Source organism: Anser cygnoides, chromosome 16 (genome assembly GCF_040182565.1).
Source record: "Anser cygnoides isolate HZ-2024a breed goose chromosome 16, Taihu_goose_T2T_genome, whole genome shotgun sequence".
In the NCBI taxonomy this organism is placed as follows: Eukaryota; Metazoa; Chordata; class Aves; order Anseriformes; family Anatidae; genus Anser; species Anser cygnoides.
The window spans coordinates 996,933-1,017,680 of NC_089888.1; the positions used below are offsets into that span (position 1 = coordinate 996,933).

Below are 20,748 nucleotides of genomic sequence, written 5' to 3' on the forward strand. Positions count from 1 at the left end.
ACACCAATAAAATATAGCTGCTGATTTCAATTATTTAACAAATTTAAAGCTCCCTTAAGTAACAACTTAGTTTTCGCATTCCTTGCTTTTATATTACCTGGGTATCTTTAAGGACACCCGTGTTTGCAGACATAGGCTGCCAGTCAGGACACCACCAGCGCAGGACCCCAGGCCCCAGCCCCCTTTTCTCCCTCCCAAGCCGGTGCCAGAGCAGCCGCTGCCCCAGCCCACGGCTCCCCTCACGGACAGGACCCCTGGAGCAGCAGCAGCTGAGGTTCAGCCAGCTGAGGTCCGTGGGTTTCTGACGAGCCGGCTGCCTCTGCCGAAAGACCGCAGCTAGGACCGATGGCTACATGGAGACAAATCTCCAAACGCGAGGGATTCAGAGCTTTAACCTTCCCCTGTGCTTAGGACAGAGCTTCTCTTTGCACTCCAACGGAGCAAACATTCAGCTTTTGCTCCCCCCCCCGCCTTACAGTCTTATCACTATTTTTAAAGCAAGCAGACCAAGGAATGTGGGCTCCGTTACTGCCACGCTTGTGCACGCAAACAGCCCGGCATTAATTACGCGGTGGAGCTCAGGGAGCGGAGCACTGCCACGGCTGTTTTGCAGCACTACAGAACCCACGTTACGCATTTCACTGCCGCAGGGATCCGAGCACTCCCTGCAGCCCCGCCGCCCGCTGCATGAGATCGCCACCTGCCTTGGGGAAGATCCACGCAACGAGGCCAGAAGCGAGGCACGTAACGGGATCTTTCAGGTTATTCTTTTTAAAAATGCTTCCTGCCTAGAAGAAAAAAAAAAAAAAGAGAACGTATCAATAAACTAAGTTTACAGGTAGTTTCAAAAAAAAACAAAACGCAAAAAAACAATATAATTGCTATCTCATTGCTATGCTTTTGGAAACGTTTCCAGATCCATTTACTCAACAACTCGTTCAGGCAGTACCACAACATACAAGCTGTACAACAGCAGGAACAGAGGCTCTGCCCGGTGCCACAGGGAGGCAGGCGGCTCGGGTCGCCGTCACTGCGGAGGGGCTCGTGCAAACTTCGCTCCAGCAGCACCCCGCACCCACACGGCTTCTTTACAGCACCTGCTTCCCGAGAGCCACGCAGTGTCTGCAGCAGGCGCACCGTCTTCAATTATCTGCAAGTGTATAAAACACGACGGGATGAGGCTGTGACAACAACGCACCCCCCTTTTTAATCATCTGAGCCGAGAAGCTCTGGAGCACTCCCAGTTAAAAAAAAAAAAAAAAAAAAAGAAAGAAAAAGCAATATTGCCTTAAAGAGCACAGCGGATGATTTCAGAAAAAGAGGATTGAAACCACAAATGGAGGTTTTACAGAGTGTTTATTTTTCCAATACCACAAGGGACATACATGAGCAGGCCCCCCCGGAGGGCTCTGCAAACCAGACCGCTTCAATCTGTACACTACAGTGGCCCCGAAGGAGACAGAGCCAGAGAACCCCAGCTCTGCTCCCGATCTTTGGTAAGCAGGTTTCACACCTCCGCTCCGACCTCACTAATACTGCGTTTCAGCTCATCCCAGGGCATGCGTGTGCACGCAGGAGTTGGTCACCTCTTTCCTTCCACAATAGGAGACTGTCAGATGCATTACGGATAAACCCTTCCAGAGACTACACTTGTTGCATCCCTCAGGCTTGCACCTCAGTTAAAAAAAAAAAAAGTGCACGGTGAAGGGAGGTAGGATAGAGCTAGAAAAGATACGATACAAGCAGAAAAAAATAAAAATAAAACCCCCACACTTCTTGCTACTGTGTGCTTAAAGAACAGCCGACTTTTGCCCCTGTTGAAGCAATTCACTTTTGGTAAGTAATTACTCCAAAGAGGAAGAGAGGCAAGTTTCTGCTCTCTGCCAGTCCACGGCTGCACGAGGCCGTTCACCTTCCTGCAATGCAGCTCTCGCCGAGCGCTGGGAGGTGCGGTTACAGCGACAGCTGGCAACTAGCTCGGAGTGACCGGTAAAGCACACTCAGCTCAGCAAAGCCCCTCAGGTCGTCCTCGAGCTTCTACATCACAGTCTACCTGCACAACACAGCACAGAGCCCTGGGCAGAGGAGGAGGCTGTCAGAACCGAGAGTCACCTTTGCATGTTGAGCCTCACGCTAGGTAAGACAGGATACAGTGGCTCTGACTACAGATGCAGATTAATAACTAACACCACTTTAATGCAATACTGCTGTAGAGCCCGAAAATCCAAGGAAAAAAAGAACCCTTTATGTTCTATGTACATTACATCCATTTACAGAGTTGGCCAGTACTGTGTACAACATATAAATACATGATCAAACAGATGCATAGAGGATACTTACAGGAGCCAAATAATTCACTTTATACATCCAAGAATGAAAATATTTTTTAAAAAAGGAAAAAAAAATACTGCTTTAAATGTTAGATGATCGTCACACAGATGCACAGCTAGACACTTGCAAGTGGTCAGATGCTGTCACGTTAAGGTCCTCATTGCAGAGCTACAATACAGAGATCGCTGGCCACCTAAACGAGCTTCTAGGAACCTTTGACTTTCCCCACGAACTTGTAGCAACAGCCAGCCAAAAGAGGCAGTCACAGCAGCTGGTCCAAGAGTTCAGCCAGGCACACAGTTCCACGGCCCACGCGTCTTCCTGCAGACCAGCAGAAGGCATTCGGTTGGCACACGCCACCTGTTTTCTTCTTGCATCCTCTCACTTGGCTCCATCCAGTACCTGGTCAGCCGCACGTGGCTCCACCTGCAGAGTGCTTCACTGGTCACTACGTTCACCTGCAGCATCCAGAGCCCGTAGAGAACCGTCACCTGCAGAGCAGCTTTCTGCTTGCACTTACTGTGCAGTGGTACTTCCCACACAAACCGAGAATGGAGATGGCAGAAGGGGAGAGTGGAAGACTGTAGGGGCTAGCCTAGCGCAGCCCTGAAATAGAAAACACCCTGTTCCAGTTCCTTTGGATGTAAAGATTTCCTCTACAGAGGGTCCACGGATTGCCACAGCGAACTGCCTCCCGGCCAGGTGTTAGCCTCAGCATGTGTACCAGAGCACAATCAGTATTTCCACAACAGCGTTAAGCAGAAGGATCGCTCCAGTGGGGCGCAGCCCACAGACAGTGGAGTAGTCGTGAGCAAGAAAGGGTTTTGCGCTGTAGATTTCAGCGGGAAGGCAAGTCAACTTTCCTCACCAAAACAAAGTGTAACAGCATTTCTACTATAAACAGAATAGCATTTTGTGTACAGGTTTTAGGATCAGTCATTATCAAAATACACACACTGAATATACAATTTGTCCCATGGCCATAATTTATTATCTCACCACAAGGCACAATACACAAAGCTTAGAGGGTCCTATACAGTCATCATGACAAAATGCCCCACAGCCTTTACACATAATCATGGCTTTAAGGCTGCACGAACACTTGAACGATATTTCTTCAACACTGCTGCTATCAGCAAACATCTGCACAGAAAGGGATGTATTATGGTTTGCAGCAAAGTTCGCTTTGTGGGTTAGCTGCATCATGCTTCCAGCAAGACTTCTGGGAAAAGCTGGAGTGTTAGATGAATAATTAAAGCTGGTGGAATTAAGCTGCAGCTTAGAAAGCTTCCCATAAAATGCTTGTTTGATATTGAACTGAGAAGGTATGGAAGAAGGCTCCAAAGGGTGATTGTGTCTTTTCCCTGGTTCCCTTGAAAACTTAAGAAACGGCAGGTCCATAACCAGCGGAACACTTTGCAAGTGCTCGGTTAGCTCCACAGGGCTTTGTGCTGCGTCCTTCTGCTTCTCTCCACTGTTCTTGGTTGGGCTGTCACATGCCAACGCATTCTCATTTCTTATTTCTCCTGTGGTGTTCATGTGCTGCTTTGAAGTCCATTCTTCCCTTACACCTGGCATTCCTTCTCCAGATGCACAGCTCTTGGCCAGAGGAATCTGTTTGCTGGGGGCCAAGGTCCCCATGTCTGAAACTTGATCTGAAGCCCTCGAGTGATGTAGTCTAACACTGGCGTTGCAAGGAAAACCAGAACCAAAGAGCTTTTTGCCTTGAACTCCAACATAATTTTTATTGGCCGGTGTACTCCCTGTCTGTTTTGGACCAAGAGAATTTACATCTGGAGATAAAAACGGAGGCTCTGGAGATGGGTTCAACTTCTCGGGACTTTTATTTGTGATAACATTTGTTAGTGGGTTGCGCTGCGGCACCCAATGGTTCTTGGACACTTCCTTTTGCTCTTCAAAGCTACAGGAAGAAAACGTTCTTTCCTGAGGGCTCATCTCTTCATGCTTCTGAGAGGCACTTGCCACATTTGCTAGTTGGTCTTGGCAGCTTAAAGCTGAGTCAATTTTGGAATGTTTTTCTGGAATAGACTGATTCTCCATATCCTCTGCTCTAGGCAACGCCGCCCCTGGTCCCCGCTTCTTTTCCTGGGAATCTACAGAAGATCTCACCGAGTGGAAGTCATCACTCCTGCTTAGGGCGCTTGTCTTTACTTGTACATCTGGAGAAGATTCTTTGCCAAAATAGCAACTGCCACTTCTGTCCACTTGCACGGAGAGGCTTTCCGACTGTTTGTCTGCAGGTGGTTGTGTAACTTCCAGCTTGACGCTGGGTTGAGATCCTGGGATGACTTCTTCCAGCGGATGGTTCCCCTTAAGCAGCTGCATCACCAAAGGGTTGTTGGTTTCAACTGAGGACATGGGCCGAGCAGAACCTGACAGCCTCTCGGATTTTGGGGGCAATGGTGCACGCGGCCCCCATCTCTGAGGTGGAGGTGCAGCGCTCATCACTGCGACTGAAGGGAAGTCCACAACATAGGCCAGACTATCTGTTTCCACAGGTAACTTCGATCTAACTCTGTCACGTCTCTCAACGTTGCTCTGACAGGAGTCTTTCCTGGCTACCTCCCTGCAGCTGACACTTCTAAAACATATATCCATCTCTACGTTCTCATCAGCTATGTCAGCTTCAAAATCCGAAGCAGTATCTGTTGTCTCACTGTGTGTACTCTGTATTTCATCATCTCCATTCAGATTGAACTCTTGAGTCTCTCTCAGTGGCTGACACACATCTTCTGGTTCTGTTCTGGGGCACCTCTCTCCCAGCTGCACAAGTTTTTCAGAGGTATCTATCCTACTTTGAGAAATGAAGTCCTCACATAAAGAGGATTTCACCAGAGACTCTGTATTCTGTTCTTCATTACTTGTTTTGCCATCACTCTCTCTCTCTGCCTGCACATGTGTGAACTGATACCGTGCAGGCTTTACTTTCTCCACTCCAGTAGTCACTGTTCTGGAGTTATCACTATCATTTCTCGTACACTGTTCCACAAATGTTTCAGAGCCATTACATCTAAATCTAGATATCACTTCTGGCTCGTGGCATTCTGGCTGATGGCATTCTTTACCACCTGATGACAATTCTGGCAGAAGAGTAGGACAACTGGAGGAACTTTCCTTTACATCAGGATGATAATCCAACTGTACTGGGGGAGAGCTACCACCTTTGAGTTCTGACAGAATCCCATCTCCTGTAGGACTGATGACAGTTCCCTGAACCTGACAACAAGACAGACCGTTTACTGGAGGAACCAGGCATTTCGGCTTTGTACTTTGCCTCTCCTCTGATGCAACACAAGCTGGGGTTTCAGTCCTTGCATCACAGAGGACCTGTTCAGGGCTCTCCTCCCGCCGCTCCAAAGTTGCGCTGTCAGCCGATGACCCAGTCACAGCATCACAGAACTGCCTGCTAAGTGAGCCATCCACGTGCTGAGCTTCCCCTGAGCTAGTGCCTGCAGTGCGTTCCGGATTGCCGCTTCCCTCACTCTTTGAAGAAAAGGAGTCTTGTGTTGAAGAAAAGGAATCCACATTAGCTGCCTGAGCAGCCATCTCAGAGTCAGCCTTTTCTCCATTTAGACGGAGAGACGACAGTAATTGTGTTCGTTGTAGATCTGACGAACGCTTTCCATGAGTTCTCTTTGATCTCCTGTGCTCTGTGTGGCTGTTGGATTCTCCTCTGCCACCTCCTTCGTCAGTGCTTCTCCCTCCGCCTGGGCCGCCCCCACCTCCGATGGCAGCTGTAGCAGCTTCTCGCTGGGCTCGGGCCTGCAGAGCACGGGCTTTAATGTCTGCGAGTGTTCTGGCCCCGCTCCTGCCCCGGCTGGAGGGCTCCGTGTTGGGGATGATCCTGGGGCATATTTGGTAAGCTGGCTGACCTTTAACCACCCAGGGTGGTTTAATACGTGAAAGTTGAATCTGAAAGAAAGAGAAAAGCACTTAGTTCTAACGCTCGACTATTCACAGACAGTGAAATGCATTTTATTAACATCTGTTCATCGTAATTCTTGTTATGAGAATTCAGTATAAAGAGTTAAAATTCCAACTTAAAAACAAACTTTGGCAGAGAAGTAGCATGGTTCCCGTAACCTCTGCTTATGCGCTCTGTCACGCGATATGTAAAGCTCACTTAGTATTAACACCGCTTTACCAGAGCCAGCAGATGAATATTGAAACGGGTGGTTTGCTTTCAGAACTTTAGAAATCAAAATGGTCTCCTTTACATCAGGATGACTACTCTGAAGCTAGCAAGATGGATGCCTCTAGTTAAAACAGCAAAAGTCAGAAGGAATACTTTTCTGCCCCCGAAGGAAAGGAACTGGGAAACTACACAGGATAAAGAACATGATTTGAAGGTCTCTTTAGCAATAAGTCAGCTAGTTTCAGGAAAAGTGATTTCTGTATCCGCAGAAATGCAAACAAAGTCAAGGTTACCCTGCGCTCTTGTGCAAAGACCTTGGAATGATTTTCCATTCTTTGCCCTTCTAAACAAGATAGTAACCTGTGGTAATCTGAGGTACTTCGCCAGCTCTGCCAATGAAACCCTTCCACTACTTCTGCTAAGATGACAACGCTTGACATTTCAATAATGTTTTGACGCTAATAAGCATGACAGCCCTGAGATACCAAGCAGCTATAATTCTCTTTCCTACCCGGATGGGTGGGACTTTTGGCTCCTCTTTAGTAGGCTGTGGCTTTTCTGGGTGAACACTTTCAATTGTGTTACGAAAGGACTGACGATCTTCAAGCCGGGGCTTCTTTTCGGGGAAGGATGCAGAGGCAGCCTCCTCAAAGCATTTCCTCTTCTGGTCCTTTGACTCCCGAGCTGAGTTCTCCTGGGGCAAACTAGGAATTCTGCTTGCAGCTGCCAATGACGGATCTTCGGATTTACTGTGTGACTTGGAAGTCTCCGGAGAGAGATGCAGTTCTGAACTCTCTGGATTCAGTGCTGCAGTAGAAGCGCTTGTCGGATCGTCTTTCTTCAGGTCCATCTCAGGTTTGGTCTCTTTACGAAGAGAGGAATCTGGTCCCACAGAGGCAGTCTCTTTGGAAGCCTCCTTTTGCTCAGATTCACGTAATTTGTACAGGCTCCTCCTGGCTCTGCATCGCAGGTCGGCCCGGGAGCGTTTCTTGAAGTGCCCATCTCTCTGCCGTGTAGAAGGACCGCGTGGCAATCTTGCTTCTCCTTTAACAGACAGTCCTGTCCTGTTCTCAGCATCTTCTTGCACCAAATTCTGCTCTTGGGATTCTTCTTGGGTCAAGCCCAACCTGTGAGGCAAATATAAAAACTAGTTAAAAGCTAAAGCCCATCCTAATTTAAGCATTTCATCTATTATTTATAGCTGTACTGTCACCACTATACATAGTAACATACACATTACAAAGCAGAGACTCATCAAAACCTCATTAAGTCAGTCTGCAATGAGATAACCTGTACATCTGCTATCCCACATTACTGTCACAGGGAATGATGAAAATAAGAAAATGTAAAGATCTGTGATGGAAAACAAATAGTATTCGCTTGTCTCGAAAACAAAATAAATAGGCTATAAAACTTTGCTCTGACCAAGCCAATTCCACTTAAGGATTCCCCTGAAGCAACAGTCTGAATGATTCACTCCACAACTACATTTTTACATGGAGTTTATGCCACATCTTCTCAGGTAACCACAAGCAGAAACGCTCTGCTGCCTTCATAAGCATAGATCCAACAGGACAAAGGAGGCGAAATTTCTTACCTTTGTCCATAGTAGTCCTCAAAGAACTTCTCCTTCCATTGTTCCACTCTTTTCTCCTTTTCCATCTCCTGCCGAATTCGAACTTGCATTTCATGCGTGAATTCACCTACATGAAAGCAAGATACTGAACTTCAGTTCCAAACAAAATCAATTTTGCAAGTGTAACCTTTTTTTGTTTTAATAGTATAGTACAGTAGCTCCCTCTCCCTCTGAAGGACAGATCTTCTGTTATCATGCTGCTCTCCACCCTACTACGGATCTACATGCTGCCTGCAACTACTTAAGGACAACAGTCACACACCCTCAAGCAAACCTGAAAAAAACGAAACAACTTCTATTTTACCACATGTAGGTCACCATTTAACAGAAGATAAGTCTAACATTACTTTACACCTCTGCCATTCTGTTCTGAAGGTCCCATGGCACTTAAGGAAAACATATCTTTGATTTTAACGAAAAAAGAGATAAAAACTGAGGGCAATACAGCCGGATATACAGCCAAACTGGACTAGATTTCCACTTGCTAACTGTAAGAGAAAAACAAAGAAAGCCCACAAGATGAGTACCCATCTTCCAACCACAGAAGAAAGCAAACCTACTCACCATCAGCTAGTCGTTCTCTCCAGCTCTGAGCAGCATGGGTGAAAAATTCGTTATTCAGAGCACTGCCACTGAGACGCATCAGCCCATCAGCCCCAACCTAACAGGACAAAAACAGGTCAAAGAGAAAACATTTGCCTTCAGATGTTCTGCAAGCAGGAGGCTACATGGCGAGTGGAAAACACCCAAGCGCTGCACCTTCATACCTGTCTGTCAACTTCCGGAAGGAGGTAAAGAAGCTGCTGCTGGAAGTGCGATGGGAGTGCATTAAATGTTCTGGAGTTTATCAGAGCTCGCAGGTTTGTATTGACAAGAATGGAACCAGGTGTTTCGAAGTCAATATCCTCACCCCTGTTTCGTTTCATTTGTCCTGTAGTTTAAGGACAGGCAAATATGATAAACATTATTGTACCAAAACGTTTCAGCATTATGGGCAAAAACCCCACATCATAAACTACTGCAGCAAAACGAGTAAAGACTCTAGTACTCAAGTGTGAAGAATGGCTCCCTCAACCATGCTAATTAACAGTAAGCATGCATGTGGAATTTTGATATGAGGTCATATTTTTGTCATATTCAGGTACAGTTCTTGATACTGATTTTCAGACTAGGCAAACTTCTCAACAACTGGCTCACTGTGGTTCAGAGAGGAAGGTCCAGATGAAGAGCCTTAAGATTGTCATATGCCCTCTAAAGGAAGAGATCGCTGGTGTTCTTTTCTCGGAAATATACAGACTTCAACGCTGCCTGCTTTTATGGATGATTTTCTCCTAACTTTAATCAGGAGCACTTACCAGCCGTGGGCTTTCGAATACCTCTCAGTAGCTGTGGCGGATCCCTGTTTATTTCTGTTCTACTGCGCAAGGTGGCATTGCACAGGGCCAAAGAGCTGCTGCTACTGCTGGATGTGCTACTGCTCTCCCCATCAGCATGCCTTCCTGTGAAGCCTAAAAGCAAAACAATCTCACAAAACCATGCAAAGAGTAGCAGAAGCCCAACTTGCAGAGTGGTTTTAGCATACAAAAATTACCTGCTAAGAACAACAGTTCCACTATTACAGGGTTTTGTCGTCCAGTTACCAGCTATTTTGATGGAGATAAACATATACTTAACAGCACAACTCAGTCACATGCATTCTCAGCAAGTGTTAAAGAAGCCCTCAGTCAAACTTACGATTAGGGACTACTGATTAAAAGCTAACTACATAGTCATTGCAAAAAATCACCAAAACAAAAGCAATGCTCACCAGATGCAGACTCCATGTGCGCCCCATTTACTTTCAGTGGTGTTAAAACAACACGTGGCAGCATTACACCGGTCTTTTTCTTTTGTTTGGTTGTCTGTGGTCCAGAAAGAAAACAAGAACAAAACAAAGAAACAAAGACATTATAGAAAGACAGGTTAATCATCCATGTACCATATTTCCCAAAGAACCACCCAGCTCCTAGGTAAATCTTCATGCGTCAGTCATTAATTACATTTACAAATAGCAGAGTATTCAAAATTATCTCCTTGTATATGATCCCTCCATGTCAGAGAAACTTCTCACCTAAGGAGACATGCCCATAACTCTCCCTGAGGCACCTGCGCACACCTAGTCCCTGTCATCATGCTAATCCCAACAGCATGCAGCAATGAAAGCTCGCCTTCAGAGGCTTTGTGTTTCCATTAGTCCCACATTTTCCTACCTGTGAAGCTGTTCTGTTGCTCTCCCTGGCAGTAGAGGATGCCTTGCTCTGAGATTCAGTGGAACAGGAGGCATTAGAGGAGGTTTCATCAAGAGACACTGAAGTAGACGGGCACTCGGTCAGACACAGAAGTAGATGCTTATAACTTAAGATTAACATTATCAGACACTTACCATCATTATCACCACTCACAGTGCTTGCTTCATTGGACTCACAACTTTCTGCGTCTGCTGTATCCTCCAGTTCATCCCCTTCTGGCACAGACAGATTCCGAGACCACTGAAGAGCATCCTTCTAAACAGGCAAACAAAGCTCAGGTGACTACAGTCCTTCCTCCCAACAACTACCACTTAAGCCAATTGGAACAGATGGTTTAGTGGATGTAGCTTTTAATTTAGATTTTTTATCTTCCCTATTTTAATCCCTTTGATGCAGTAAGATATTTTTAAGCATGTTTAGGCTCCTAATGGAAGGAAGTCATCCAAACTATCAGCACACTTCACAGACACTTCCTAGATGAATAACTCAAATATATCCAAAATACATAAGGTTAATATATCACGCTTTTCTGCAAGAAACAAGCAAGCAGTTTCTAATGAAGAGAAACATCTCATTCTTACTACTAAAAGAACAGGTATCACCAGAGTTGCCAACTACTAAGATAGAAAGCTTAGTAGATGCATTTACTACTTGTATAATCAAAGCCATTTCAATTCCATCTGTTTTCAGTAAAGTATGACAAATTAATGAAATTTTCTGACAGCAGGAAAAAAAGGATGCAAATTAAATAGCCAAAATACCAGTGTCTATTAAGCTGATATTTATCAGGGAATCCAACAGTACAAAACAATGCAGAAGAAAAGCCTGACACCAGAAATATTTTCAACATTTATGATTACTGGGACAATAGACTAAAATAAAAAACATTTCGGAGAGACCTTGAGATGTGAGGAAGATGGTGATGCTAACTGTACACAGAATGCAGTGAAACACCAACCAAACAGAGAAAATGAAAATACATTTTCCATTTGAGATTTTACTCGGAGCTACAAGTTCTCAGACCAATGTAATTTATCGGCTGGCCGCGTTCCCTTGTGGCCGTTGGAAAAGGAGTGTAACAGGACCATTTTGATAATCAGCCACCTGAGCTGAACTCCAAATACCGGAATAAGAATTTATTTTGCTTGTGCAATTCAAGAAATAATAAGGGGGTTTAAAATGAATTTATCACCTATGGCTGAATATAGCTGAAAGGTACAAACTAAAGTGAAATAATGAATTCCAGACATACTTTCACAGGATGATCTCACACGCAGCACATTCAGCTCACATGATACTCAGTAACAGTTTAACACTCAGCTATGCATAACAAGCAGAACTTGCACCTTGGCCTTCACCTGAGAGTAGAAACTCAACGTTTACCTTGAGCGTGAACAGGCTGATCCGTCCAGGCAGTTTGTAAAAGAGTCCATCACCTCCCCTTGAATTGGAATGGAGCATGGCATTGAGGCAGGCCAGGGGAGAAGTGCCACTGAAAAAGAGGAAGGCAGGAAAGAGACTCAGACAATAACTTAAAAAAAAAAAAAGGGAGGGGGGCTGATGAAAACGGCCTGAAAGATCTGTTTAAATTAGCATCATTTATCTGACTTAGGGGAACAAAGATGATACTTATTAACCTTATGGGATAGGCTCTTCAGTCAGAACAGCATTACTGTTTTCCTGTTTGACCTGTAAATTAGCCTCAACACATCACAGTAAAGCAATCTGCAGAAAACAGGAAATGTCGTGCTAATTTTGAAGTTACTCCTGGTCATTCTTTAGCCATTCCTAACTTGTATTATTCGTTTGCCTTCCTTTTTTGCTTCAAATTTTCAGAATTGGATTGATTTTACTAAAAAACAGATTTACTCAGCAGTAGAAAAACAAAAAGTCAGCAAAAATTATACACGTATTTCTGAAATGTCTTTCCTAATAGACAGAACTGCACTGGCAGAGTTAGATATAAAAGGTCTGATGAACTAATTTGTCAAGCCCTATGTACCAGCCTGGTTTTGCCATTTGTGATTAGAGCAGCCTACGCTCACACTGATGGAACTTCTGTGCCATGTAACCTCATGTTTTCCAATAAGTCACACATGTGCGTGCAGAAAGTTACCTGGAAGAGACATTAAAGCAATATTGATTTCAAAATTATTAAAACTGAAACTGAAAATTGGATTGAGACAAAACATTTCAAAGAAAATCACTCTCAAATTGAAAACAGCACTTAGAACAATTTCTGTTTCCACCCTCAATGCATTTGGTTTTTGGGTGTTTATTCACAAGCCTCAGCAACAGAGGAAATTACCCTCAATCATTTTTAGATACTATGAAAAAAAATTTCCAGCCTTCTGGCCTGTTAGACAGTGCTTTCCCTTCTGTATTTAACGGAACACCCAGCAAGCCAACCAGACACAGAACACATTTTCTTAGAATGGCAAAAAACACCAAAACCCCCCAAAACAACAATAAAACAAAAAAACCCAAACCATGCTTTTTGCCCCAAAGAAGAAAAACCAAACAGTTAAAACTTTCCCAGGAGGTAGAATTCAGCTCTGGTGCTGGACGCCAACGTCCCAGCTCGTGCGCAGGGCGTGTAGGACAACTAAGGGCCAGGACCCTTCCGACGGGCTGGCGTTACCCCGGACCTGGACAACACTGCCTTAAATTGATTGGGAAAACCACATCTTGAGTCGCCAAGCCATTTCCTTCAGGAAATGGAGTTTCAGGAAGGCCTTTTATTCAAGGACCAGGAAAGTCTGCCGCATATTTAGCTAGACAGGATCACTGCCTGTATTCTTTGAACAATTATGCTGCGAAGAAACAGTCTTTGCTTAAAGCAGAGAATTAATAACGGGAAGAAAACAGACATCCCAAAGGAAAACCACCAGCCTCTAAACAAATGATGGAGCTCGGTGGGGTTAAGCATGACGCATGCTGCAAAGTTCGGTCCTTAGCTACCTGCTGTGACAGGTCACTTGTCAAAACCGGGAGAACATCACAATAACTAAGGTCTGAGAGAATGGATCTGCTGTTACCTGTAGCACAGGACAGCCTGTGCACATAGGGCTTCAGCTATCTACCTGCTTAAGCAACAGGGCTGATCTAAGAAAGATGCAGGGTATTGATTAAAACAGAGATATATGACAGTTTTCATTAAAAGCCTGCCTCAGGGCTGTGACACCACCACCCGCATCCAAACCACAGAAGATCTACTCGGTACGGATCCCAAGCCACAAATTGGGTGTTCCAGCAGCTCCGGTACTGATGCAGCAACGCGGTGGCACAGCACCTCGCCAAACAATGGTAACTCCCACCCACGACACCTCTACATGCATCAAAGTTTTTCACTATTCAAACCATCACAGCTGTTTCCTGACTTCACATACAAATACGGAGCAGAAACAAGCTAACACTTTGAATTGCTGGGTCCCAGAAGAAATCAGTTTACTTTCTGTAGCTGGTTAGAATACAGGTTCAAAGAATGCAAACCCAATGGTGGGAAACGGTCCGCAGAATCAAGGTGAGGAGGTAAGCATGACTAGAAAAAGTCTGCACATCTGGCTTCTGAAGATGTCAGTCAATAGGCTGCGGATGGAAAAGACTGCTTCTTCTGCCACTGGCCCTCAAACCCTCATCCTTTCCTTTATTTTTTTGGTGGGGTGCCACACAGCACTAACTGAGGCACTTGGACTGTCACGGCTACTTACTTTCTTTGATGTGCAAGACAATCTTTATTTTCTACTGGCTCACAGAAATAGAGGTTCACAGGAACCTAACTGAAGAAAGTAATCTCCCACTCCTGTGGCTTCCTAAGTTCCACATCATTTTTTTTCCAGATCGAAAAGGACATATCCTCTGCACGATGTCAAGAACCACAACGGTGTAAGCAGCACTACTACAGTGCTCAAAAACCCAAGCAGAAGCCAGGACAGTAATATAAAACAAAAGAGACTTTTCTGAGTCTCCTACTACATAATGTCTGCTCTAGAAATCTCTAGAAATGAAGCATCAAAGGAGACAGAACTTAAACTTACTAGAGCCACAATAGTAGAAAGTACCAGGAGCTACTTACGAGAGAAACATACGAGTGGCAAATGCAACACAATACAGGAATCAAACCCGCAACGGGCATTTATTACACAATAGGTGGATGAAGGGGGCTCTGTATGTTATCAAAAAATCCAAGAAAAGCTTCCAGTTATTGTCAATGAAAAAAGTATATAAATGTCTGTAACGTAATCTGAAATTACCACGCTGGAAAGAGAAAAAAGGAAGAAAAGTGGGCTAGAGATGAGGCAGAATCACACGAAACAAGCCAAGGCTTTGTATGAGGCCTCCTCACCCTCCATGCACACACACAGTTTTAAATGAGATCACCAATACTAACCTCATTTCCTTTAGTCCTTCAGCCTCTATGACCTGCAGAATCTGTTTTGGGGTCATGGGAGCATCCGAGTAGTTTTCCAGCACCTGAAGAGACAGAAACACCGGGTGTCATCACAGAACTTGCCTCTATATTCACGGAACTACTCCATAAACCGGGCTTCAGAGACAACGCTATGCCACTTAGAACTTTCTTTACCTACAAAAGACAAATGCTAAAAATTTCAGGCTACCTCAAGATGACGGTAAGCATTACAACAGGCCTACCTTCGTTTGGTCCCTAATTAACTGAAATATAAAGACAAAGAAGAAAAAAAAAGCAGCAGAATTTGGCCATAACACGAAAGCCAGTTGGAGCTTTACCAGACTTCAATCTGCATTAGACCACGTTGCTACCACATCCAGCCTGCAACTCTGTACAGTGGGCAGAGGACCTCAGCGATGGAAAACGTCCTCCGTACCACGTCCTTCCTACCTCTCAGCAGAGAATCCAGTACTTTTCTGGCAATAAAAATATCACTGTCCAGCTACGTAATTCAGAAGCGTACCTTCCTTGGATTACTGCATTCATCTCAGCTTCGCTCCACCTCAAGAAGGGTACCACGGGTAAGAGTCAATTCTTGTCAGAGAAGGACAGAACTCAGAAAAGGACTACGATAACGGTAAAGGATATGGAAAAAATTATGGGTAGACACTAAAAAGATTTTGACTGCTTGCCTTTGAAAGCAAACGAGTAAAGTCAGGTATTAAAAAGGCAATAAAATAAATAACATCTCATCCTTTCATATATCATAGGAAGCGCAGAATTGCCACTTACATATGAAGGATTAAAGAGGCCATTCATTATTTTTAAAGCCTGTGGAACTTACTGCTCCAAAGAATCTAGAAATCAGAATTTCAATGACACAGAAAGAGGACCGGACATTTTTGCGATAAGATTACCCCCATCATCAGGAAACAATGACCAAAAGAAGGCTGCAGTAGATGTAAGCCACCACGTTTCTTTGGAAGCGGATAACCCTACAACTGCCTGGCACCCTCTGCCTCCCAGCGAAGCAGACAGGGCTGCTCCCTGAACGCAAGACACTGATACGGCAGACCTCTGGGTCTGGTCGAGGGTGAGAACTGCACATGGCCCGAAACAGCCAAGAAAAGTGGCAACGGGTATTGGGCCTGGAACTTTTTGATCACAATCACAATCTAAATTCCCCAAATGTAATGGCTACAGTGATGCACAATCCTGATTTTGTTTGTCACCAGGCTTCAGAGGGCTCCACAACATGATACTGGCTTTCAGTTTGACTTGTGTGAGAAGCAGCAGAGGAACCCAAATGCCCCAGTTACATCAGCAGCATCTAGAACTGAGTCACTGCAGCAACGTGTCAAGGCACAGAGACTGCTGCCTGCCTTGCGGGGCTGTGCGAACGGGACACTTCCAAAAAACGCCATGCAGGGGACCACCTGGATCTCCATATTACCTCCCAACCTCTGCAAGTAAGGAAAAAAACAACCTCACGTTACTGTAGAGCTCAGCCACGGTTTTTGATTAGGGAATTTCTTAAATGACATCCACCCTATACGGATTTTTCAGATGCTTGAAGATCACACGAATAAGTGATGCTAACCTGGTAGGGGACAACCACAAGCCCTGAGATAACACACAGTGAAAACACAAGGAGTTTGAATATAGCTTATCACTTTCTTTGTCTTTTCTTTAAAGAGTAAACAATTTTAATTCCCTGTCAATACAGCTCCATCACACTTTTTCCTTCGCCAATCAGAAAACCTCTGTAGGTTACCATTCTTCTGTGCCTCCCTCGTAATCTGTCACTGCCCATCACTCCGAAGGGACAGGCTGACAAGGGGAAGCACATCGCTCCAGGGGCAGATGCAAGATCCACAAAAGGGAAGACGCCTGTGCTGAAAAAACAAGGAAATTCTTCACAGCTTACAAAACCTCTCTCAAGTGTCAGACACAGCGCAGCCTAAAACTGAGCATGAATGAGCATTTACATAAAGATAAAAGAATCTGCGCTCAGGGGAACAATTTCCAATCAACAGCTATATTAAGTGTACAGACTACTTAACGGAAGCACTGGGAGAAGATCCTGCATCGCTAGCCAGCGGAGCCCAGCCTCCAGCAACCATACCCCAACCCGAAGCTGCCCGTGCCATGTTAATCCTTCAGCACAAGCGACGCCACAGCCAACCCACGAGGATTTTCCCCTCCACGATTTGTAGCACTGACAGTCAAGGGTTCCTACGCCCGTCACGATGGAGGCTCACATCGCTCCCCCCGTGAAATCACCAGTGGTGGAGGTGTTTGGCACTGACAGCACTTGTCCGACGGTTCCACGGCTCTGGGTGTTCAAATGAATCTTTAAAGGCTTATTTTATGGAATGTGCATGATATTAGCTCCGTAGAAGCAGCAACACTAAAAAGCACTTTTGCCTGTGATTCTCGGAAACACTGAGAGGAATGCAGAATCCAATAGCGTGCGTCAGAAAGGAAAATTAAAAGCATTTTGACAGGGAGCATGTGTAAGCCTAGTGTTAAATAAAGATCTATTTTTAGTGGATTTACAATCAGTCCTGCAAGCTGGAAGTGCAGCTACGCAACTGCAGGTCTCTCTAAGTAGATAATCTAGTAGGAGATAGTTCTATTTCTGGGTCTTCAATGGCTCTAAGATGCTGCTGAGGCTCAGGCATCTCATGCACCTACTGTGACTGCGCCCGAGGCTCTAGCCAAAAGAGCAGTAGGTGAGAAGAGCTGTGTTTGTGAAGAGATTCCTTCCCCATCGCTCGACGAGGGTGGGGAGGTACGTCAGGGAACGGCTTCTTAGAAACCCAGCCACACGTGGTGTTCTGGGCAGCCCATAAATATGGATTTTTCATCCCTCAGAGCTCAGGGCATTTGAACGAGAGGGGATTTTGTACCAGATCACCCAGCGCTGCTCCAGCCACGGGGTCACTGCCCGCAGCCAAGCGCCCCACGGAGCCAGGGCCTCCCAGGAGCGCAGGGTGCGGCACCACACCGCCGGATTCACGCACCCAAGTTCTACAGAGGCTTGCTTGCACCCTTTCCCAGTTGTTTCGAGCGACGTCACGTTGGTCAAAAACATTATCATTTTCACACAAAAGATTATGCAAGTTGCTGGAAGACAGATGCCTGTCTGATTAGGTTTCTCCCTGGCAAGCAGCGAGAACGCGCTCGGATATCCAAACCAGCCTCACGCACCAAGCCCGCACCGCAGGAACGCTCGGTGTGAGGTGAGCCTCAGCCGGCCTCGCCCGTGCTGTCCCCTTCTGATGTCCGTGCCCTCCGAGACATAACCTCACCGCGTTACGACATGATAACGACACAGCCCAACAAACAAACAAAAACAAGCAAGGAGAACACCCTCAAGCCCTGTAAATCCGTTCCTCCGTAGGGAGCACGCCCATATCCTCGCAGACCAGCGGCTGAGTACCGCCGACGGAGGTAACGGCAGCAATCCGCTCACGCCCGTACAGCAGTGGCGGGATCGCCGCTCGATCCGCGCGTCGGCACCTGGGATCTGCAGAGATCCACCTCAGGGTGCCCCGAGGAGAGCGGCTGCTGCCCGGGGGCCAGAGCACGAGGCGCTTCCAGGCTGTGGCGGCCGTCAGCCCCTCACCACGCACCATCACGACGAGAGGAGCCCGCTCGTTAGCTCGCCTTTCGCTACCTGTGAGGCGCCCAAGCTGGTTTTGTTATGTTCCCTTGTTCACAAATTGGGTTCAGGACGGACACGGCTCAAACGCTTCACAGGGGGAAGTTGCGGTGGGCAGACGCCAGCAGGGAGCCACCCCGCCTGTGCGGGCCCCGCTTGGGAAGTTTGAGGGCTCCACAAACGGCCCCAGAGCGCGGAGCTGGGGGCACACACGGCTGCACCTCCTGACCCCCGGGAGGAAACGGCTCCCGGTCCCACTGACGCCAGCCCCAAGGCTCTGTACGGCCACCGGCACGGACAGCCCAGACCCAGCCTCGGTACCGGGACCGGACCTCCCGCCGGCCTCCCCCCGGGGGGCTGCGGCTCCTCCCCCGAGCCCCAACCGGCCGGGAGGAGGCCGACAGCGGCCGGCTCCCAGCGCGGGGCGGCTCCGGGCCCCTCGGGCTGCGGGCAGAGGGGACCCCGGGAACCCCCCGAGCCCGGGGCCCACCCCAGGAGCCCCCCGCCGAGCGCCGCGGCCTGGAGGCGGCACCGGGCCCGGGACACCCCCGGTGTCGGGGCCGCCCCCCCCCCCCCAGGCCCGGGCCGCGAGGGGCCGTCCCGGTGGGCCCGGGGTGGGGGGGCGGCCCGGGGCTGGGGGCGCTCCGGGGGTGCCGCCCCCGCCCCCCTCCCGTTCTCCCGGCCCGTCCCGGCCCCGCGGCGCCCCCCCCTCACCAGGCGGGCGGCCTCGGCCCACGTGCGCTCCTTCTTCCTCCGCTGCTTCATCTCCTTCATCCTCCTCCTCCTCCTCCCTCCCTCCCGCGCGGCGCGGACCGTTAGGCGCGGGCGGGCGGCGGCGGCGGCGGCGGCGGAGGCGGCAGCGGGCGGGCGGCGGCGGGGGCGGGGCGGGGCGAGGCGGGCGGCGGGGGCGGGGCGGGCGGGGCGGCGGGGGCGGCTCCGGGCGCTACGGGGGGAGGAGGCGGCGGCGGCGGCGGCTCGGGCCCGGCATAACAACGGGGTCAAAGGGCTCGGCGCGGGAGGGGGGGGGGAGCGGGGCGGGGCTCGGCGACGGTGGCCGCGCCGGGACACGGCGGGCCCCGCGCGCCGCCACCCGAGGGGCGGGGCCGCGCGGCGGGCCTGGGAGCCGTTTGAAGGAAAACAAACCGCGAGGGCTGCCGGGAGTTGTAGTCCCCGCTGCGGGAGCCGTGGCGGGGCGGGATCAGCCGGCGGACTACAGCTCCCAGCGGGCGCCGCGCGCGCTGCGCGGCATGGCGGGCAGGCTGCGGGCCTCGCCTGGTGGCTGAGAGGAGCTGAGGGCCCGGCCCGGCCCCGGGCCGCGGAACGGGCCCGGCACCCCCAGGGGCACCGCCGCGGCTCGGGGGCGTTTGGCTCAGCGCCTGACGGCCCCGCAGCTCGCCCCGAGGCTTCTGTAGAGCCCGAAGTCCCCGCGCCCGGCCGCCCCCTCACAGCTTGACGGTGAAAACGGGCGCGCTCTGATGCCATAAACCTCACCGGCGTTATTACACGTCGTGTTTAGGGTCGCTTTACGTTCCTAGGCCGAAGAGATGGTACAAATAAATACAAGCCGTAAAAGTATGGACAGGACTATCGGCAGGGTTTTTGCCTCCGGATCAGCCGAGGGGCGGCCGGGCTCAGCGCGGCTCCGAGGAGCTCGGAGTGCTCTGGGAGCTCTGGGAGCTCTCTGGGAGCTCTCTGGGAGCTCTGACACCGCTGTGCCCGTGAGGAGGCCCTCGGGCCCTTGGGTTCAAAAAGAAAGAGGAATTTAAGAAGGTAGTAAGCGCCTGGACCACTGGGAGTGAAACCCACCGTGAGCAGCCAGGACCAGCGCTCTCGTCAGTTCCATCTCAGCCTTCAAGTATGGCTTTTGCAGGTTAAGTTTTCCAATCTGTGCTTTAACAGAACAGAAACAACCTTTTAAAACCCAGTGCATATTAAATGTGGCGGGTAGAAGAGAGGATAGATCCAGCTTTACAGGTGCCTCTCTAGAACTTGGCAAGCACTCCGTGTGCAGGGAAGGCAGACTTACTACAGCTAAAAAAATAAGAGAAGTTTGATCTGATCTGTATAATGCATCGATGTAATCCAAGATGCTATCACAGAGGTATGCGTGTGTTTTAGAAGATTCAAGCAGCATGCAAATGTTTTTAAAAAGGCGCTAGATCTACGTAAAGGATTTTAAGAAAGTGCTTTAACTCCTACACTTCAGTGTCATGTGGTGCTTGCTCCTGGAGCCAACGGGCTGCTTTTGCTGCAGGTCAC

The 20,748-nt window shown here is 48.3% G+C and overlaps 1 protein-coding gene across 2 annotated transcripts; it reads right to left on the reverse strand.

The window, feature by feature from the left end:
• Positions 1–1,337: 1,337 nt before the first annotated feature.
• Positions 1,338–19,374, reverse strand: ASXL1 (ASXL transcriptional regulator 1). Of its 2 annotated transcripts, XM_066978552.1 has the most exons (12): positions 19,204–19,373; positions 14,802–14,884; positions 11,795–11,903; positions 10,546–10,666; positions 10,373–10,470; positions 9,931–10,024; positions 9,479–9,631; positions 8,891–9,054; positions 8,688–8,784; positions 8,085–8,190; positions 6,999–7,614; positions 1,338–6,264 (listed from the first exon to the last, which is right to left on the reverse strand). In XM_066978552.1, exons 1-12 carry the CDS (start codon positions 19,261–19,263, stop codon positions 3,322–3,324), a joined length of 4,644 nt encoding a protein of 1,547 aa, XP_066834653.1. In that variant the 5' UTR covers positions 19,264–19,373; the 3' UTR covers positions 1,338–3,321. The 2 variants fall into 2 exon arrangements, with proteins under 2 accessions (XP_066834653.1, XP_066834652.1); XM_066978551.1 differs by having other exon boundaries at positions 10,373–10,666; positions 19,204–19,374.
• Between the last annotated feature and the right edge of the window lie 1,374 nt (positions 19,375–20,748).